Source organism: Lonchura striata, chromosome Z, assembly GCF_046129695.1.
Source record: "Lonchura striata isolate bLonStr1 chromosome Z, bLonStr1.mat, whole genome shotgun sequence".
In the NCBI taxonomy this organism is placed as follows: domain Eukaryota; kingdom Metazoa; phylum Chordata; class Aves; order Passeriformes; family Estrildidae; genus Lonchura; species Lonchura striata.
The window spans coordinates 28,358,525-28,381,902 of record NC_134642.1 but is presented as its reverse complement, the minus strand read 5'-3'; the positions used below and the strand labels follow the sequence as shown (position 1 = coordinate 28,381,902).

Sequence of the window (23,378 nt, the reverse complement as noted above, 5' to 3'; positions counted from 1 at the left end):
CTAAAACTGTGTTGAGCATAGTAAGTATTTTTAAATGATGGATGAGATGAAGATAGTCTGACTCATCTGAAGTGTAGGGGGACCCCAAGGCAGTGGGGTATTACTGAAGTTGATAAAGCACTGCAGAAGTTACTGCTGTAATGCTTCCCAGTCAGAATCAGTGTGTACCCCGGTGTCTTATATTCATCTTTCATGCAAACTACCCACCTTAGGTAATCAAGGGGATAAAAATCAATATGATTTGAAGTGTGATCTTGAAAGTCTAGGTTGCATGCTGTTAAAAGTAGGTGTAATGCAAAAAAAAAAAAAAAAAAAACTGGAAAAAAAGAAAATAAATCTTAGTAAAAACGTTTTGTAAGGATATGTCATCTCCATTTATAAGGCAAAAACTACAGCTGTTCCAACAAAATAGGCAGTCTCTGCCTCCAATTTTTTCATAGTTGTGTACATAAGGCATTGGAGCTGCAGTAAAATTACCAATAAAATAGAAACTTTAACAAAGTTCTTGGCAAATGTTTTAAGACAACCAATATTTCTGTAAATCAGATGACTTTAAATTATTTTATTGCTTCTTCAAACTGTTTTCTTCCTCCATTATGTCTTTTCCTACCTCAGGTTATTTGAGGATGAGAGATAGCATACAAAATAAATTTCTAGATCCTTGGATTTCACTGATATTTTGAGATCCTTCTGAGCTACCAAAGTGCTTCTAAGTCCTCCAAGAATTATACAGAAACTATTTCATTTGGAAGGGACCTACAACAATCGTCCTGTCCAACTGCCTGACAGCTTCAGGGCAGGCCAAAAGCTATGTTGTTAAGGGCATTGTCCAAATGCCTCTTGAACACAGGCTGGGGGCATTGACCTCCTCTCTAGGAAGCCTTGTCCAGTGTTTGGTCACCCTCTTGGTAAAGAAATACTTCCACATATCTGGTCTAAACCTATGTCCACTATGAGAGTCCTTTATCTGAGCTTTTTATGAACATTTTATGAACTTGATATTCATGTTTTTTCTTGTCACAGTAATACAACCAGTCTTTTAAATACTTTTATAGAGTTCAAACATATCTTTCCTATTTCTTTTTGAGAAACTCCTGATATCTAATAGTCAGTAATGCTATCCACTGTAATTCCTACTGAATTAAGTGCTGTAATTTCAGGTTATGAAGTTGTATTTTTGTTTAGAAAACAATACTACATTCAGAATTGCACTAAAACAAGTACTTAGTATGAAACTACATAATAGACTAATAATATCATTAATTTTGCAGCTCAGTAAGTGTTCATGTTAACTTTACAGACAGATGAGGCAGTCTGTTTTCAAATAATTTAATTAGAGGCCAAGTAAATTGTAAAATGTATGTTACACAAATTGACTATAAACAATGTTAACAAAGCAACAAAATCTTCTGAAAGCTATTAATTATTGTGTGAAGCACTCAGAAAGTTAAATTGCATATTTTGGATTAAGTATTTACATTTTCAGTACCTTTGTTGTATAGGAATATTTGAGATAACTATAGTGACTTTACATTTTAAAATTCTTTCTTAATTTGAATCTACTTCTCAAAAGAAAGTAACTCACTTTATTTGATTTTTATGAAATGCAATTAATGTATGGCATATGTATATATGATACACACATACAACATGGTTCCTCCAGGCCATTTTGTAGGTCATAATTGCTATTTTTATGGAAAGGGAAAACGTGCCAGTATGCTTTGCTCTACTGTCAGGGTGTGTTATCTGAGGTAAAATGATTGCCTCTGAGACATTTTTATGTGTCCATGAGTGGCCACACATTGAGGTATAATTTTCATTCTCCGTCAAGATAGAAACCATTACCAATTTGTTATGTTTTCTTTTGTTTGGCAAACTTCTCTCTGCATATTTGGCTGAGCTGCTGTATTGGCATGGCACATAGCAGACGTTTGGGCACTTCTCAGCAGCATTCTACTTTTTATGCAATAAAAAAGGAAGAAATATGACTCTATTGTAAACAGTGTGTATGGTGTTTGATAATTATTACCAGACTTTACTGTCTAAGAACACATCTGAAGAAATGTTGTGAGGAGTGCTAAAGAGAAATGCGTAAGACTAAGTTGTAACGTGGGATATCAGAATCTTTGCTGAGACATTTTATTGCAACCTCTACTGTTCTGTAAGAATGGTTATCTATATTTGTCTGCAGCAATCAAAATCCAATTTCCCTTACAGAATTCAAAAATACCATAATAAACATGGTATCTGCTCAAAGGAGGAGTCAAAGAATAAAAATGTCTGACAATAAGTAAGTGGACACAATTTTACAGCATCTGGGTTCCTTAGAAAGACATTCTTGATCTGTGTTCTTCCAGCTATTATTTTCCTTGTGGCTTCATGTTGACAACTAGTGCTTGTGCTTTCCTCTTGATGACTTGTTAGATGGTCTCAGTACTATTTGATCACTAGTTGTTCTTTATTCACTTACAATCCAAATAAGAAGGACTCAGATGCATTACTATATTCTTTTTTCTTGAAGGTTGTGTAGAGTGCTGCAGAGGTAGGTTGAGATTATCTAGCAGAACTTAGTTACATTCTTGGCTTAGAATCTTAACCAAGAAGACTTTTCCCAAAAATATAGGTGAGGTCAATCACAGTGGCAGTGGGGTATCATTTGCTTAGAGGCTAATATTATGAAAAACAAATATGTCACAACAGAAGACCCAGCTGGGATTTACTTTATACTTGCTACTTGTTTTACTCGATAGACCTGAATTTGAATGAGAAAATACTGCACAGACTACCCTTATTCTGAACACTGCTGCTACTGTGTAGGATTTACTGTAACACATATAGTTGCATGCATGTGATACCCATTCAGGTAGTAGTGACACTTCAGGTTCTGATGATAAGAACAAATAGTTGCAACTATAGTCAAAGATAGATTTCATTCCAGAAAGTGTTACAACAATTGCAGATAATGAAACTAACGATGCAGATCCTGTGAACATGACACAATATTTTTCATAGAGAGAATCCAGCAATGGGATAAAAAAATTCCAGTGAAATCAAGTACATTCAAAAATTGTTTCAGTTAATCTATGCAAAATTTTCCTCTTAATTAGGGTAAGAGTGATACTTAATACTGTAAAACACCCTTTGATCAAGTAATTCTGAGTGTTCCAAGTGCTTCCTTCAAAATGTGAAATCCGAGACTAGATACAGCATTCAGCTAAGTCTGTCTGTGTTGAGTGGAAGGATTACTTTTTTGTTGCTGTTTTTTTCATACCTGGTTTCCATTCCTTTCTAAGCCACAAATCCTTTCGTATTGAAATGTTGCCTAACTTATTTCTGTCCTGTCCCTATACTGTTGATCACTCTTATTGGAATTTAGCCATTGCACTTTTAAACTTTACACTTTTTGTATCCTATTTTTCATACTGCTGCTCCAGTTTGCCACAATAACGTGAATTCTGGATACTCCAATAAACATTCAAAACTTCATACTATACATATGTTCTGTAATTATATTCATCTCCAGTATAGTCATAAGTGGAAATTAACTAACAAACCATTACCACATTAAGCTGTTCACTTTGACATTAAACTGTCTACTCCTAAAAACAGGGCTCTCCAGCAGAATTTTTAGGAACCTTACTTGCTTGTGAAATGTATCTACACTTTCCTACCTGGAATATTGGTTTTTGTGGAAGGAGCAGATTTTCTGCTATAAAAATACATGTCATGTCCTTAATCTGGATTTACACTCTTCTCCCTCTGATCTTTTAAAACAAGTGGAGACTTCCTGAAACTACAAGATTTACAGGATTACTGAAGTATATCTAGTGCTATGACAACTCTTGAATTGGTGGAAATTTCTGTGGTAAGGAATCCACCACATTTCTTTTTGAAAACTCACCTGATTGCGAAGTCAATTTAGCATATATCTGTAGGATCTCCATTATTTATAGTCTCACAGACAAAATGCACAAAAAATTCAGTATTCAACTTCAGTACCATTTTTGAACTTAAAACTTAATTGTCTTTGTCAAGTAGCTGAAAAATCAAAATGATCATCACTGCATACCACCAAAATACTATACATTGCACATAAAACCAGTCAAGTTTACAGAACTTTATAAGATGTGGAAGACACATAGGCTAGGAAATGATGGTGGGTTATTTTTTGGTTTGATTGAAAAGACATCTCCATTCATCCACTTTTTGGGACTGATGCTCTTCAGTATCTTTATCAGTGACAGAGGCAGTGGGACCCGAGTGTACCTTCAGTACATTTGCAGTGAATGGAAGCTGAGCAGTGCAAGTGACACCACAGAAAGATGGGATACTATCCAAGGGCACCAGGACAAACTTGAGAAGCATGTTCATGTGAACCTCATAAAGTTCAACAAGGCCAATGTGATGCATCTGGGCCACGGCAATCCCAGACAAGAGCACAGACTGGGAACAGCCCTGCCCAGAAGGACTTGGGGGTGCTGTGGGTGAGAGGCTGGACATGACCCAGCCATGGCACTCACAGCCCAGAGAGCCAAACGTGTCCTGGGCTGCATCCAGAGCAGTGTGGGCAGCAGGGCCAGGGAGGGGATTCTGCCCCTCTGCTCTGCTCTGAGACCCACCTGCAGGGCTGCATCAGCTCTGGGCCACAGCACAGGACAGACAGGGACTCTTTTGAGCTGTTCCAAAAAAGGAGCACAAAAATGATATCTGGACTATCTGTCCTGGGAGAAAAGACTGAGAGAGCTAGGGTTGTTCAGGCTAGGTAAGAGAAGGCTCTGGAGAGACCTTATTGTGATAGATATTTCAGTAATTAAAGGGTGATTAAAAGAAAGAGGGAGAGTGACTTTTTGCTTTGGTAGGTAGGAACAGGATGAGGGGTGATGATTTTAAATTAAGAGATTTAAATTAGATGATAGGAAGAAATTCTTTACTCAGAGTGTAGAGGCACTAGAACAGGTTGTCCACAGGAGTGGCAGATAACCAATGGCAGTGGGGTTGGATTAGGTGACCTTTAAAGGTCCCTTTCAGCACACATCATTCTATGATTCTATAATATGAACATTGCATTGAGGCAGTATTCTATTCCTGCTTGAGAACTATTTCCATGCTGGTAATCTCATTTCTGATAAATACAGTTTTACATTGTTACTTCTTCAGTTTTGACTTCATGGAAGATTCCAGATTCATTCTGTTGAACCTTCAATATTCAGTGTAGAAACTGAAATATTAACATGTGAAAGTTGTTCCTTACCAGATGGACATGATTATGTGAAGTTCATTAAAATTGCTGCCACTATGGACTCGGCCAAAATCAGTATCATCCTCAGTAGAAGGATATGGTCTGTTATTAATCCCATCAATTCACAAGTCAGGGCTGCAAGTAGACCTCCAGTTGATTTTAGAGTTTGTGTTACAGTGAAGCCCAGTAATTTTTCCTTGATTCTACACCTGGCTAGAAGTTTAGGATTTCTTCTTCAGGATGCAGGTCTCATCACTGGCCTTTATCTTCACTCAGTTATGCACTCTCCAGCCTTTCAGAATTTGACTGAGACTGCCAGCATGCTACATAGTTGATTTAATTAATAGCATGTGATGCCAGTGCTTCATAACTGAACCACTGTAATGTTTCCTGGGTGGAATGTAAGGTGTTACATGTGAAACATAAAGCTTCTTAATCTTTAGAAGAGATCAGCTTTTTCTTTCCCTGTGGAGTGCTATCACAGCTGTAACTAAGCAACAAATGTAAATAAGTCATTTAAGTTTTTTTGGAATTATGTCTAGACTCTGAAACTTGGTCTTTCTTTTTATTTGAAATAACATAAATCCATTCAGCTTTCAGATATACTGTGGGACAAGAAAGAATGAGCAAAATGGGAATTTGGAATGAGGTGGTAGTTTTTCACATGGTTTTTCAGTCTAAAATTCTTCTGGTTACTTACCTTTGTTGAGTCTAAACTATTTTAAATCTTGGTTAATTTGAGGTATAGGAAAAACTAACTTTTTAAAATCAAAATTAAAAAGTCAATACCTGAAAATACCTTCCAATTTGCACAAAAGTTCGTTGTGAAAACTGTGTGACAGTCAAGGTCTTCTGTTTTAAACAAAAAGGTATGTCTTGCTTAATGGATGGTTTGATATCCATGTTGTGTAATTACTAGTGTTGCCAAAACTATTGTCCTATAAATTGTTTGTGAAAAACCTCATGTAAGATAATGAGGATTAAAACCAATTCAAATGAATGTAATGACATGCATACTTTAAAGATACTGTTTAAAATGTCATGTGTTTTAGAAAGCTTTTAAACATATCTTTTTCATCGTCATAAATTACCTTGATCTGCACAGTGATGCTTTACATAGATCAGATTACCTGATTTCAGCAGAAATTGAAGAGAATAGGTCTGTTTTTATTTATTTACTGGTTCTGTGGACAAAAAATTCATAGAAGTTCAGTGCTAATCATTTAAAGTGCAGCTGGCTTATATGTCAGATACTGAGATACTGTAATCTGTTCCAAATTCTGAATTTCAGAAAACTGTCACTGGGGCCACTTAAATATTGTGGGAACATTGGGTGCTAATGCTGAGTTCTTTTTGTCAGGACAATACTTGCAATTTGAATGTACAATTTTTTACCCAGTTTGTAGAGATAGTTTCATTTTAGTCTAGAACAAACAGAAAATAAATCTGCATATTAAACTAAGGTATTTTCTATCCAGCATCAATAGTTATGCCCTCTATCCTTTTTAGGAAATGTTTTTGTTCATAATACAAGGAATTTCTTTTCAGAATAATTACGACTGGTTTCATGAAAAATATGACACAATTAGGAGTGCAAAAACACATCTTTTACTTACCTTGTATTCTCACAGTAAAAGGTTTTGTAACAGAGGACAATTGGGTCTTAAAACAGTATCAAGATATCACTTCCCAATAATGTCTGTTGTAGAGTATAAGACTTGGGTATTTTTAAATTGAAATAGCAATTTTAGAATCAGGTAAATGCTGAAATTAGCCAGACTGTTTTTATATTATAATTTTTAATTTTTGTCAATAGCTAAATCACAGTGCACACTGTTAGTATTTAATCCATATACATTTGATAATTTGTTCCATTTTATTTCCAGGATTTCTTATTTACTGCAGATATACTATGGAAATTTGCAGGGTGAAGTTCTTCAGGATAGACACCTAAAAATATTGGTTATATTTATTTTACAAACCTTGTTTTAGATACATTTTTTTAAATGCAGATTTTTCTTTCCTAACAAATCTCAAATATAGGGTTATGAAATATGGCTTCCTCAAGATTAGCACCAATCTTTGCAGCTTCAGATGCAGAAGCTTAACTGTGACAAACACAGTAAGCCCGTGAAAACTAAGCTGCAGTCTGTTTTACATGCTGATGCTAGCTTGGGGAATGACAGAAAAAGTGCTGCTATAATTTATGCCAGTGAGGCACAAAGATGGATTAAAGCCATGTTTATTCCCCTCCTCCCATCCAGACTTGAGCCAGCGTTCCTTCACTAGTCTGGAAAAACTGGCTCTATATTAGGTCTCTCCTGCTAAGGCCATTGATTTACTCAACTACATTTTTTAAAAGTTGACAAAATACTTACTTGATTGTTACAAAGGATAAATGAATGCCAGAGGTCTGTATTAGAAACACATTGGAAAGAGAGGTTTCTTTTCTATTTGGCAAAAAAATAAGTGTTTGTTTGGGTTTTAGTACTGCCACTAACCTTTAAAGGAAGAAAAGAAAAAATCTTCTGCTGTAAATGTTTCTTTTTTTGCTCCAGTTTTATCTCCACCTTCACTCCTGTACTGCTAGAATAAGATCAGACCTTGCTTGATCTGTAAGTGCCACCCTCTACCCCACTGCTTTAGTCAGTAATCCAAATTAACAAACTGTTCTTCTGCTGACGTTGTGTATTGATTGCCTCTAGCTGTTCAGCAAGTCTGAGAAACTCAGAGCATTTAAAGTGGGGTTTTTTGCTTGTTTATTTTTTGCTAATTCCTCTGTATCTTAGCTTATTTGGACTAAGTATCTGAATTTTGACTACTGTTTGACTTAAATTCAGAAATTATACATGCTTCAGTCAAGGGATATCTAGTGTTAGATTTACTGTCTGGAAATCTGGCTTTTTTTATTGCCAGAAAATCTTGTGAAGAATGAAGAAATAATCTTCTAAATCTTTACTAGCCTGGCTTAAGCTTCCTGTATATTTACACACCTTTTCAAGTACTCCAACTTCATTGCATTGAATGACAAATTTAAGTAAGGATTTTGTTATATTCAGAATGAGAGGGGAAGGGCAAAAGAAAAGGGAGAGTATCCAGAGAAATCTGAATATTTTGAAAATATGAGTATTTTTGTGCTGGAAATACTCTCCTCACCCTTCTTTTCACTCCAACTCTGTGCTGTGTTGATACAATAATGCGTGACTGCTTGTGTTAACTTGGGGTGGTGATTTGCTGACTGACTTCAGAGTGTCAGATGTTTTACAAGCTATTGCCAGAGACAGGATGCTAGAATGGATGGATCCCTGGTCGTTTGGTGGCTCCCATGTCCTTGTAGTAAATGCTGTGTAGAGCTTTTCTGTACTGTGTGCTGTCCAGAGCAACATGGGGAATTTGCATTTTAGTCTTCCATACCAGTCTACTCTGCCAGGAGCAGTTGTCCATTTAAAGCATCCATCTTCTTGAATCAAACTACCTAACATTTTTGTGAAGGGGTCAAGGATGTAGTGAAAATATACTACACATATTAATTGTTATAGAACAGAAGCAATATTAAGATAGGATAGGATAACTCAAGGTAACTGAATTTTATTCAGAAAAATATTTATTGCTTGAAAAATTAAGTTATCATAGTTTAACGTAGTTCTCCTGATATTATGAGAAGTCATCACATTTTCCCACAGATCATTACAAATAAGGTGAGCTTTTTCATAGTTAAGGTGATTTCCCTTTCTCTTGGAAGGTTAGTTACAGTTAAATGTTCTTTCAAGAGAAAAAGATTTTTAGTACTATCTTGAGCAATCCAAGGATACAATACTATTAGGTTACTTTGTTATTAGCTTTGCAAAACCTGGTATCTTTGGGGTTCTTTTTAAGCTGGAGGTCACAGGGTTAGTGAAACTATTAGTTTCCTTTTCTAATTTTGGTAGTGATTGTTTTGTGATAAAACTAAGCATATTACAGTTCAAATAAACTATCTCATAAAGTATTTTAGAAAATAGCGGCAGAAGTTCTTTTCTCATAATTTTATGCTGCCAACACAAAGAGAAAATAATGACAATTAATTCTTTGGTTTGTGGAGGACCCAAAACTTGCTGGTTATTCTGAAGAGGTTAAGCCAATTTTCAGTCCTCCAGTTACTAATATACTAATTCAAAAGACTAGTTAAAGTTACCAGAAGTATACAGGCTGACTTTGTATAATATTTTTAAAGTGTGTTTTCATCAGTTTTACTTACTTAACACTGGAGACATTTTTGCTTTGTGCAAGAGCAGCAGTTGTCATGGTTTGTCCATTGTTGTCATGGTTTAACACAGCCATCAGCTAAGCCCCAGGCAGCTGCTCACTCACTGCCCCACCAGAAGGGTGAATCAGAAGATTAAAACGTGAAAAAAAACTCATGGGTTGAGATATACAGAGTTTAATAGGGAAAGCAAAAGCCCCACACACAAGCAGAGTGAAACAAGGAATTAATTCCTGGCTTCCCTTGGGCAGGCAGGTGTCCAGCCACCTCCAGGACAGCACAGCCCCATCCTGCATGACAGTTACTTGTGAAGACAGACACCATCACTCCAAATATCTCTCTTGCTTTCTTCTTTCCCCCATTTTACATATTGAGCCTGATGTCACCTTGACTGGAATCTCCCTTTGCTCAGCTGGGGTCACCTGTCCTGGCTGTGTCTGCTCCCAGCCTTACAGGCACCCCCAGGCCCCTCACCAGTGTGGCAGCACAAGAAGCAGAAAAGGCCTTGGCCCTGTGTGAGCCCTGCTCAGCAATAACAAAAACATCTTGATATTATGAATTCTGTGCTCAGCACAAATCCAAAGTACAGCCCCACATCAGCCACTGTGAAGTTAACTCTACCCCAGTCAAAATCATGACAAACAGCTGAAAGCTGAAATATTGTAAACTAATACTGGGTCTTGCAGTTAACCTCAGGAGAGTACAGGGTGGGGCGATGTTTATAGCAATAGTAAATTTTTTAATTTCTATTTAAAATCTGTATCATAATCACTAACATGGATTGAAACAATATTATTTTGAAGTAGTAAGTATTTTATGTGAATACTTAACATTTGAAGTGGACTGCAATATGGCTCATAGCTGTATTTTTAACTATCTTCTCACTACTCTTCTAAGCAGTTTTTTAACATCTAAAACTTCCATGGAATAACTAATTATTTGTGTTTTGCTAAATCCGAATAGCAAACTTTATTTCCCTTTTTAAATATCAAGTCAATCACCATGAAAAATACAGGGTGTTATGAAAGCATTAAAAAATGTACAAGACATCACATGATTAGAAAGGGAGATAAGGAAAGAGAAACAAGGAATGTGGAATGATGAAAACAAGTACTGAAAAAAAGATAGAGTGAAATCTCTTAGTGGTAACAATCACAACAGAAACCTAGGACCAGAAGTTATTACTAGAAAGTTTTTTGTGTGAGTCAGTCTCTTCTCCCAGTTAACAGGTGATACGACAAGAGCATGCGGCGTTAAACTGGGAAGGTTTAGATTGGATATTGGGGAAAATTTTCTTTACCACAAAGGTTGTCAGGCATAGGAACAGGCTGCCCAGGGAAGTGGCTCCATCCCTGGAGGTATTTAAAATGCATGTAGCTGTGTGCACTCAGCAGTGCTCAATCAGCGGTCAAATTTTTTGATACAAAAGGTCCTTCCCAACTTCAGTGTTTCTATGGTTCTCTGATATTAACTTAGTTAAAGTGAAATAATACCTGGTTTGACAAACTAGGCATGGTGGAAATGTGTGATACAATGTAAAGTTTAAATACCAAATGCTATAAAGGCATCCAGGCTTTTGTAGGTAATTTAGCACAGCTCCATACTATATGTTAATGAGACATACAATACTCAAGGAATTTGTTTTCTGAAACATCTTTTTTGAGACCGAAGTGGCTGTGTGAAACAATAATTAAAGACATGAATCTATCTTTGAGACTGGGTCTATCATGGTACTTAGGATATCAACCCTCATTGCTGTGAGAATTCAAAACTACTTGAATTAGTTGGTAAAAAATTGTTTTTCTTTTACTTTGCTTTTAATGATAACGGAGAGAAACTTGGATTACAAAACTCCTTTGCATGAATAGAGAAATGATGGTTTATGTTACACAAGAAGGAAAACAAATCTGGATGTTGAGACAGGGAAAACAGAATCTGCAAAATTCACTTACAAGAGTTGTATTGTACAGACCACTTAGTGATAGTTGGAGATTTCATTAGAGACACAAACATACTTCCTTCTTTCCTGCTGCATTGTATTTACAAAATTATTTATCAAGCTCTTGGACACACTTATGCAAGGAATAACGACAGCAGCCTGATCCAAGAGGCTTACTTTACTTGTAACATCTCAATTCAAAAATGTTTTTTTTAAATGGAAAAATATTAGATGTCAGTAATGTATTTCCTCCTTCAAAATTCCCTTTGTTTTATGGCCTTGACATTTTTTTTGCCTTGTTCATACTCTTGTTCTCGTCTTGATTCAAAATTTATTCATATTTTTGATTTGACAATTTTCTTCACTTGATTTACATTTTGATAAGTCTCTTTCTCTGTGTTTTTGTTTCTCATTCTTATATTTTTTAGTCTTTACCTTTTCCAATTTTTTATTTTAGTCTCTTCACTGTCTCTCAGTGTTTCTCAAATGTCTTTCTTCTTCCTGTGCCACCCACTACTCTGCTGGGAGTGGAAAGAGTGACAGTGTCCAGAATAGCCTAATTTTTTTCCTTGGGAGAGACATCCCCTTTGCTCTGATCTTTGGATTTGCTTTGAATCTGTGGATTTTCATCTCTTTTCTCATCTATTCAATTGAGTTACTTTTCTGTCCACTGCCTAGGTATCTTGTGGATGGTGGAAGAAAAGTGCTGGAATGTTTCCTACATTAACCATTTTTGCTTACACTTCAATATTTATTGAGTTTGAAGGAAAATTAGCACTAAGTATAATATAATTTACAGAAAGCAGTAGTGTTTGAGTACCTATCGTTGTTTTTTTGGGTTTTTTTGTAATATGGGATGCTTTGTGAAATTGGGAAAATAGGAAGCCTGTTACTTTCAATCAATGTTCTACTCAGAAACAAATGGTACTGCTAGTAATTGTGGTTCATAATTGTCCCATTTTTTAAAGAGCCAATACAATACAACTGAATTTCTTGACACAGATACTTACTCCTTCTGCATTCATTTTACGCAACCTGATGGAAAGAACCAATAATTATCATAAAACACAGCGATAATGTTCAAAATTGTGATACTCTACATTTTATAGCAACATTATTAGTTGCTTTATTTATTTTGTATGCATTTAGTGTAAAAAAGAGTATGGCACCAACTGCACATCCAAAGTGCAGGTATCCACCTAAAACTGCTTAAGAATTTACTGCTGCTCTGCCAGAAGCTACTACCCTTACAAGAGAGTTGGCAGGATGCAATTTTGCTCACACTTGTTAGTGATCTCCTGTTTAAAGTGCTGATACAGTTGAATGCAAGATAATGTCCCAGGTTTACCTCCGGGCACCAGGAGGTTTGCTCTCTAGGGCCACCTGTGCAAGGAAAGTCAAGGGGGGCAGTAGGCAGGTGGTAGCAGACAGCAGCTGTATCAGTTTGAAAAACAAGTGTGGTCTTAGGCAATACAGCTTTGCACTTTCATTTCATTTAGTATAAAAATCCCTGATGCATGAGTGTACCTGGAGGTTTCAGCTTCAAAAGAGCAAAAGCATAGTGCTTCCTTAGTCTTGCCAAGATTCAAAATTATTCAGTTCACTGATTTCCACTTCAGTTTCTCCCAAAAGGGGTTCTGGAAAGGCCAAAGCTGTTGGACCAAGGGGCTTCTCTTTTTGCTACATTTAACATGACTACCACCTGTCAGCAGCTGGCACATGGTTGACAACCATGGCTCATACATCATGGCTCATACATCTCAAAAGCAGAGGGATCACAGTATATCATATCTTTTCTTACAACTACCGTCTCACTAGAGTAGTTCAAAAGAGCCTGATCTGTTTGCTGACCTGAGAATATCACTAAGCCACAAGAGTATCATTATACCTTTGAAATCCTGTGCTGTCTCTGAAACTGTCTTAAATTAATTTGTGTATTTCAGGCTAATGTTTCAAGATATTCCATTTTTGGAATACAGAAGAGAGCCAGCTACTGAGTGTAACATGTTACTTTAGTAACATGAAAGTAGAGAAATGCAGGGCAGGTTCTCCCCCATTACATGAGATAGGACCATGGTCAACTTGTAGGATGCTGTCATCTGGTCAGGGTAAAAATCAGCCTCTTCAGCAATAAATCCATGCAAAGATTGCTCATTCATTTCTGTTAAGATGATGAGCATCTTAACAGAAATGTTGTGACTGTATCTTCTATTTAGGAAGAACAACAACTTGCACAACTAGGTTCTTCAAACCCAGAGTAATCAGTTTTGGCAAGCTATTTTATTTTACAACTTTTTAGCAAAAAAACTAGGCTGCAAAATTAAGGTTTTGTTTTCTTTTGAGTTTTGCTTGGTAAAACGGATTACCTCTCATCTTTTAAATTTTGAAGAAAAGTGGACTTTAAAATCTAATGTCTCTTATATAAAATGAGCTGTTAACATCAGTGATAAGCACAAGTTAGTGGGTTTCTGAAGACTAGAGACACAGGGATGAAGTTATTACTTTCAACACAGTGACTGCGAAACATGACTGGGCAGCCAGCTCCTCACCAATCCCAGGAGCATGCAGAAGGGAAGAGAGCTATAAATTTAACAAGGAAAACTTATGAAACTTGTATTTGTGGAACTACACCCTAACTCTGCACTTGGAAAATTATGCAAAGGCAAACTTCAGTTAGAGGAACTTGAGTAAGATGAATTTAAATTCAAATGCTTAATATAGAAATAATTATTAAATGCTTCCTATGTTCCTTTAAAAAAGAAAAAAATAATTTCCTTTGAAGAACAGTATTCACTGTGGTTCACCATTCATATAGATGCAGAACAGATCTACCTGGGAAGGAGAGTGACTTACTAAAATAAGCTTAAGTTCACAGAAGAAAAATATTTCTTAAAATCTCCACTGCAGTCTGTGTTTATTTTGCTTTGCCTCTGAGATGCTGCATCTAAAATTGATTCTGGGAATATCAAAAAGTTTCTTAATATTGGCTTATTTTTAATCACAGCTGGGAACATCTTAGTGGAAAGTTATGAATAAGAGTCAGAGACTATGACTTCTTTCAGTTCTTGGGGAGAAATAAATATTGCTTAGTCTGAATCTCCTGCATCTAATTTGCAAACTACTTGGGGCACTGTATGGCCTGACCCAAGAATTAGAGATGTATTTAATTTTAATTCCTATTAGTTGAATCCTGCAGATTATGTCCTGTGCTATAGTATTCTTGGAAAACCTGAGTTGATGAAAGGACTAAGTGTGACTACACTTCTACTTACACTCCTATAACACACTTTAAAACCATGCACCCAGGAATGACTCCATCTCTTAGACCAGTACTTTATTCATACTAGAACAGAGGGATTTGATATGTCTCTTTAATAAGTTGAGAAGAATATGACAAATGCAGAAAGCATGTTAGCTAAAATAAATTACTTCAGTCCCTCCACTGTGAGACAATGTTTTTATAATTAAACTACAAATATGCAACCATGAGTCACTCTGATGGTACATTATGTTATTCTGAATTGTAGAGATGACTAAAAAAAAACAAGTTTGGGTGTTAGTAGTGTGGACAGAGTTATAAACTACCTAAGTTTCTTACACTGGAAACAACTCCTTAAGTATTTATGAAACACATATGTCAAGAATCAGTTGTGATGAAAATTCTCAATTTTTGTTTTTAGGAATTTTCTAAAGCATTCAAGCAGATCACGTATGGTCTATACTTTGATTTTTTTTTTCCTGGTTTCTTTAATAGTAATATATTGTAATTTGCAGTAACTGAGCTGGTTCTCCCTCCTTTTATTTATGTATGGAGATTTGCTCTAAAGCTCTTTGAAAACTGTTTAGTTGAGGATGTGTTACATGTTGCAAGCAGTACTTCATTAGCCACAAAAACTTTCCTTTTGAAACTTGCTCATTTTCCTGGATTTTCTGTCGCAAAAACGGTTGACAAAGACATGCTATAGAGATTGATATGCTTAGATTTAGATCAGTAAAGTTCTTAAACTGTCCTATCAAAGTTAAAGACATTTTTGAAATTGATCACACTGAATCCAAAGGTTAAGTAAGTGTGTTTTTACCTTGATATATGAGTTGTACCTGAAAAAATAATTTACCACATTTCTGGGCAAGCTATTCCAGTGTTTCACCACCCTTGTCTTAAAAAATGTAACAACAGGGTCTGTCACCAGCTGGCCTAGTAAGTCCTGTTGTGTACTGCTGTAAGATCTCCTGAGAGCCTTCTCATCTCCAGGCTGAACAGTCCCAACTCTCAGCCTGTCCTCACAGGAATGCTGCTTCATCCCTCTGATCATCTTGGTGGCTTCCTCTGGACTCTCTAGCCTTCTTTTGGTTCTATCCTTCTTTTGCTGTGGCCCAGAGCTGATGCAGCCCTTCAGGTGGGTCTCAGCAGAGCAGAGCAGAGGGGCAGAATCCCCTCCCTGGCCCTGCTGCCCACACTGCTCTGGATGCAGCCCAGGACACGTTTGGCTCTCTGGGCTGTGAGTGCCATGGCTGGGTCATGTCCAACCTCTCAGCCACCAGGACCTGTAAGTTCCTCTTGTCACAGCTGCTTCAATCCCTTCTTCTTCACCCTGTGTTGTTATTAACAGTTGCCCAGGTGTGAGATGTAGTATTTGGCCTTGTTGAACCTCCTGTGGTTCACGTGTGCCTGTTCTCCATTATGTAACAGTGATGTTTTCAGATTACTGGAAATTCACTGAAATTAGGAAGTATCTAATGGGGGGAAAACTTCTAATGAACAGTAGGAAAAATGGTGAATTGAACAAGGCATTTGTTTAGTCTGGTATTCTGAGAATTGAAAAGCATGATCTGAACCAAGTTAATGTGGAGCAGCAGGACATTAAGCATTCCCCTTTTGATCTTCTGTGTACCTACTTCAAACATTTTCCATGTAAACTCTTCCCCACTTTGGTAAAACCCTCCACCCTGGTGAAAGGTGTTTAAAGTGACTAATAGGAAAACTTGAGAAACACTCCCTGTTCCTGGGAAAAATTTGCCATACATTTTGGAAGATATGCTAAATAGAAAAAGAAAACAAGAAAACAGAGTTTAGTATATGAAATGAAATCCAGAGAAAACTCTGTCTGTATTTAGCTGTATTATAAAAGGAGTATTTACAAAATTATCACCTTATAATATAATAGTCTTCTAAGAAACAAACAAAACAAAACAAAACAAACAAACAAAAAAAAAAAAAAAAGAAACAAAAAAAAAAACCCGAAACCTAGGCCAGTTCTTTTTTGCTGTAACCAAAAATAAATCAGAAATCTTATCATGCATATCATAATTATAAATTGTAGCTTCCATTCTTTTGCTGAGTTGGAATTTGTTTTGGTTTTTTTGGTTTTTGTTTTTTTTTTTTTTTTTTGTAGGATGTCACATGTGCTTCAGTTTGAAGACAGAAGCAGAAAAGTGAAAGATGCAAGCATGCAGGATGAAGACACTTTTGAGATCTATGATCCACGGAATCCTGTAACTAAGAGGAGAAGAGAAGAAAGCAAAAAGATAATGAGAGAAAAAAAGGAAAGGAGATAAAAGGAGTGTAAAGTTAGCCAGAGCTGCCTTGGAAAGTGACTGCAGTAAAGCACTGGCTCTTTTGTAAGCTGATCCTAAAAATACCACTGGACAAGTGTGAAAAGGAATCTCTCAAGAACCTGTTGTGCAGTTTTGAAGCACAGCTATCATTTGTTTCTTAAGTTGTGCGGTCAAGTGCTCTCACTGTATATCCAACCTCTCTAAAGGTTTTTAGAATGATGGATTTAATAAAACAGCTGACCTGACTTTTGTCCATGTTTTAATTACAGTACTCAAAATCTTTGTTTAATCACAATATGTTAATCAAAAAGTTTTCAACATAATGAATGGAAATTTGTGTCAGTGAGGGTCAGGTTAGAAGATGGAAACCCCATCCTCAGGCTTTTAAGATTCTATGAAAGTAGAATTTTAATTATTTTCATTGTTTAAAAGACACATAAACTTTGCCTGCCTGAATCACTCTGACACAGAATTAAGATGATGCAGTACTTTTTAGAATGGTCACAGCTTTATTGAAACAAGCTAAGTTTAATTTGAGAGTCTGGCTATTGCCTCTTTCTTTTGAAATACACATTCCAGTAAAGATCCCATCTTGGAAAGCTGGGATAATACATTTTAGATGTGTTATTTCACTATCCATATCATATGAATTAAAAAAAAAAAAGATAATCTGAATATGCTGTAATGGTTGCTTAAACCACTTGTTGCAATACCAGAAAAATCCCTTTGGTAGAATTTTCACTGTAAAGTGGCATGTAATGAAGATTGGATTGTTAATTAGTCCAGTACAGAACGAAAAGAAAACATGATCAGTCTCATTAAAAACATAACCCTGCTTTATTCTGTCATCTAAAATTGAACTCAGTTGAGCTCAAGCTTCCAGTTTATAGATTTTCCTCATATTTTACAACCCTGGATAATATTTTAATAATATTAATATTTTTACATATAAACAGGAATTTTCATTGCTACTTTTTTACAGCAGTTCTGATGCCACAGGAACATGCATTACCCAAATGACCAATAGCTAAAGAAGAGTGACCAAGGTCATTAAAAAGTGCCACCAGAGCAGTGCTTTTGCTGATGTTGTTTTTAGAACAAGTTCAGTAAGGTATGGTGTCCTTATCAAGCTGCCACTGCCAATTTCTTGATAGGGTTTGAGGTGTGAGATACATAAACCTGCATTGGTGGGTTAATATGGCCCAAATATCAGAGGTTAGATTAATACAGACTATTGCTTTAATGCACAGTGCAACCTTTGAGATAAGGAGAAAACTTGGAGGTGTGAAGTGAGATCCTGTATAAAGCTGTCATTATCCTCCTCTTAGGCTGAGTGAATTATACTGTGCCATGGTGTAAAGAAGTTAAGAGGGGTTACATTCCTAAACATGGCCATTCACAAACTAGTGAGTCAAAGGTTTTTAATCATTAAGTCATTTCTGTCGGGCTTCTGCTGGCAAAGTAAAGAACATCTAATGTCACATGCCTCTATTCAGTGCTTTGTTTGTGGAGAAAATTTTAAATCAGTCATTACAGGAAATGAGCATATCAAACCACCATTCTGGTGGAAATGGGAGGGAGGAAAAGGTGGTGAACATGGGGAGAAGTGAGGGCTAGATCTGAAAAGAACCTTGAGAATCAATTCCAGGACAGTTATTGCCCCTGGAATAAAAAAATGTTCTAATTACCTATTTTTCCTGCAAGATAAAGTAGGAGGCATGAGTCAATAAATGGACAAGTCGGTTAACACCCTCTTAGTTGATTGCTGATTACCTGCATCAGCTCTGAATAAGCTGTATTAGATGATTCCCAGTTTTAAGCACTAGAGAAGCCCAAAAAGGAAACTTAATTTGAGGGTTAGGACTCTGCTCAGTTGGAAGAGGTTTGAAAAGTCTGGACCTTGCACAGGACTGGTAACCTGACAAGAACAAGAGAGTAACTGTGTTGACATGTTCTTGGTAAGCATGCATTGAAAGTCAGATTATCACAACTAGTCAACTGAGAGTTGATAAAGTTGACTAGAAATGGGCTAAGATGTCTAAATTTTATTCATTTCACTGATGCAAAAGTACTTCTGTATTTCATTTAGGAGACATTTGGAGCAAAGTTAAGAAAAGCTTATGTTAGAAGTACATTCTCAGGTAAAGTCAACACCAGGGAGTAAGAACCTCACAGAAAGACGTTTAAATTATGAGACTTGTCTGAAATAAGTAGTTTGGAGTGTCACAGGTAACTCCCATTCTGCCAGTAACAATCCTGCCAGTTTCCCGTACTGCCAGACTAGCAGAATCATTTTAACTCAAACCTATTTCATTAATCATCTGGCATTTCTGTAATTACATAAAATGTTGAGTGGTACAGCATTGCAGTGTTTTTTTTAAATAGACTCTGAAATGTGTGTGCTCAGAGTTACACCTTTATTAGTCAACTCTGAAAATCAAGTGGGGAATACAACATGGGCAGGTGTCTCCCTGTCTGTGAAAGAGTCATAGTGAGCTAGGTTAGTGGCTGAAAACTGAAGGAACAGTTTGTTTTGTGGCTGAAGAAAGAATTTGTTCTATGGTAGTGAGATTTTTGACTGATTATATTTTCTTAAGACTTTATTAAGCATCTCCCATGTTCCACCCTTCTGGCCACCACCTCACCTCCCAGTATAAACATGAGCATAATCTCTACATAGTTGTAACATACAACTAGGTACATTTGTCTATGCACTACCAATAAAAAAGTAGTGTCATAACAGTTGCTTTACTTCCTAAAAATGCTAATTAGGAGCACAGATTGCCTAGCTTGATGATGCAAACCACAGTGCTTGTGTGTAGTAATTTCTGTTGACAAGATAGAGTGTAAAATTGCTGGGTATGCTCTACTTCCCCACCATCACTACTTGCTTTTTTGAATACTCATTACATCAAGCTAAAAATTGTATAAACCCAGACTATGACTGAATTTTGAGTTAGATCTACTAAAGATCTACCAAAGATCTACCAGTATTTAGTGGCAGCTAACCAGCAATTTCAATACATCAGCTTTGCTACCAATAAAGCGGATCAGTGTTGACAAATGTTCTGTGAGACAGTCCCTTCAGTCATACCTGTCTTTCTTTTAATAGAAACATTAATAGAACCTTTCATTTTGCAAGAGGGAATGTGACTTCCACAGCTGAAAAGACAGGGTGGGGGAAAAGGTTTTCATCCTTGCAGATACCATTATGTTGGTAAAGTCAACATTTACATTTCCAAACCAGCTGGATTTTGAGTAGATAAGATCCTTCTAGGCCACATCTGGTAATAGCAAGATCCTTGAGAAGGCTTGCCTCAAATGCCAGCAACTAATACAATGTGCCCTTTTTGCTTTGGATCTAAAAAAATCCTGAAGTACAACAGAGCCTGGTTTATTTCTGTCAAATAGCCACTATGCCTAGGCTGCTAGGGGTGTAATCTGCAATGCCACATTATGTAGCTTTTCCTTTGCTGCTAGCTTCCAGCATGAGCTGGTTTGGGAAGAAGTTTTTCCCATACTGTCTCCTTTCCCCAGCAGAAGAGTGTCTGAGCTATAATGGTTAAAATAATTACACAGCAATGTTGTCTGCTTTCGTCTAGAGGACATCAAGTTTGCAAAAGGCACAATTATGTTTTGGCAACATAAAAACTAGCTTCAGACAGAAAGGATAGCTCCAGACTCTGCCTCATTCTGGCAGAGACATGTGCATCTGTCATTACTTAAATGAGGACAGACTTGGGCTGTTAGAAGTTGAGGGGACTTCTTACCTGTGTGTTCTCAGTAAAAGATGTAGGTATTTGCTTACATCTTTCACTGTAACAAAGAATGAGCGATTGTATAGTGGCTATATTTATAAAGTTCCTGATGACTTACATACAGCACAGAGAATGTAAACTGAAATGTTTTTTAATGCACCTAATCATCCCGTGATAGTACATTCCTGCCCTACTGATATTGCAAGTACCAACAGTTTGCTGCTTCTCAGTTGGGTGCCATAAAGTGATTCCCTTCAGTTATCCTGGGCAGATGTGCCATATTCCTGCTTGATACTCCCAAATTCCTCATGCAAACTGACAGACACCTTGTACCCACAGGAGGGCTCTCTAATGGATACGTTCTGGTCTGCAAGGCACCCAGGGCAGGTGGCACACAGCCTGTCAGAGGCCTGAACACCTCAGATGCTGTCACAACAAAATATTCCTCTGAATTCATTTTCACAGTACATTTCTTGGCAGGATTTCACTTCCACTTCAGTATCCATCACAGATGGGATTTTCCATTTGATTTTTCATTTCTTTTGGTTTTTAAGAACCTGCTCACATAGCATAAGTTTCATTTATAAGTCACAGATTAGAAGAGTGTGTTTAAAAAGCTACTGTACACTTGGGCAGATCTTTCTTATGCATCTCAAACAGACACATTAGAATTGGTTTCTGCCTCCACAGGCTTCATCACCATTTCTCTTGTCTCATGCCTTCCCTGTCTGCCTCTATTACCAAGGGCCAGACAAAGAATTCATGTCCTCCCCTCCTCGACCTTTCCATTGCTTTTGCATTTATAACTAGCCCCTGCCCCACTGTCTTCTCCAGCTCTCTTTATGTCTCCTGGCTTCCCAGTGCTGAGCTGGAGAATCTGTAAACCACCAGGTAAGACATACTAAAGCTGCATTTTATTTTATTATGTGCCTGTGTAGATTTTGCATGTACTACAAATGCAAAAAACATGAAGCCACACTTCAGAGAGTAGACTTGAAATTTATATTTAAACTTTTTTCTGTTTTAACACTTATGTTTTAACACTTCCTTTGTATATAGGTTTTTATTTTTAAATTATTATTCCTGAAACACATAGCAAAATAGCATTGTCTCTGATCTGGCCACAGAATAAGGATCTGCTGATTGTAACCTACAATTGTTGTCTGGTATTGCTCCAAAGCAGTACAAAATCCAGAAAGCTACTTTTTTTGGAAAAAAAATCAAGGCCTTTTTTAAAACACAAATTGGTTGGTACTAATAACCTTCTAGTCTTAAAGCACTGTTTTAAAAAGCACAAGGACAACTCTATAGACATGAAAGAGGACTACAGACAACAAGACAGCACCTTCTGAGAAAAAAAAAATCCTAAACCTCAACACATCAGAAAAAGAATTGCATTTTTAAGAATAATTCACCAAATCTAAATTAGCAAAATGCATTATAGGGAAGTTAGGTGGGAAATCTACACTTCGGGACCTAGAAAATCACACGGAAGAGAAAACAAGTCCTGATATGAATAGGTTCATATACTTTTACTATGGTTCCTATTTCTAATTTATTAAATGCACTGGCTTTGGAACAAAACATGATATGATGGTCATATTTGTATGTCAATGGGTATTAACACACTTGAAAGTCCAGTCCAATATTCATAAGATTATTTAAGTTGCACACTTGCCCTTTGTGATTTGTTTGTAGTAGTAAAAGGGCACAGTTACAGAATGGCCCTAGGATAGCCTTTAGTTTTGGCAGCTTTATTTGGCAGCAATAAAGCATTGAAAGCTGAACCTCTTTATATTGAACACAGTCTGGAAGATCACATTTTTGCAGCCACTATTGAAACTTGGTTCCAAAATCACATATGTTCTTCTTCAGAAGTAACTTCTGAGTCAAACAGATTTTAATACAACATTGCATTCAAAGGATACTTCCATCACCTGCTTGAACAGAGATTCTCTACAGTCTTGGGAAGCATGGTCTGACCTGTATAATGAGGTATTGCATCCTTCCATCTAAAAAGTTATTTCACTGGAACAGCAGAAAATAACTGTCAGTATATGGTCAGTCACTTTAAAAAAGATTTCCATTAGAGCTACAGTATGCTCTCCCTTACATTTACAGAATATACAAACCAAAGAGTTAACACATTAAACACATAAATTATTTCAAATGTCAGGACATAAGTTGATCCTAAGTGATCGAGTAGACTTGGCAAGATGGTATAGTAAGTATGAACATCTGGATAACGATTCAGGGGCATGAGCTGGTAAATTAGATCATTAACTATAATACCTAACCCTGCCCTATGGATTAGGAAAACGGTTTTAGGATGATTGACCGTTGAGGGGAAACACAAATATGTATCTTGTGCATCTTGTGCAAGATATTTTTATCTAGAGCACCAAACAACCAAGTTATCCCAAATGACAACAAAAAAGCATTTGAAAGAGCTGTAAATGGGAAGGAAAAAATAATTCTGACTTAACTATTCCAGATTTATTTATATTTACAATGTAGTCAAAAGATATTCCTCACAGTATTTCATATAATTTTATTTTACAAAGACAGGAAAACCACAGTAAGCAATGTTTGCCTTTGTCAAACAAAGAACTTGCATAAAAGTTTGCAAATAGATTAAAAAAA

The 23,378-nt window shown here is 36.5% G+C and overlaps 1 protein-coding gene across 1 annotated transcript in view; it reads left to right on the top strand.

Annotated features, from left to right (window-relative positions):
- CWC27 (CWC27 spliceosome associated cyclophilin) overlaps positions 1 to 17,222 on the top strand; it is a 94,442-nt gene extending 77,220 nt beyond the window's left edge. The window contains exon 14 of the mRNA XM_021534375.3: positions 16,815 to 17,222. Within this exon, the coding sequence (XP_021390050.1) occupies positions 16,815 to 16,977 (163 nt within the window). The 3' untranslated portion in view covers positions 16,978 to 17,222. The remainder of the gene's footprint in view (positions 1 to 16,814) is intronic.
- Positions 17,223 to 23,378: the final 6,156 nt, after the last annotated feature.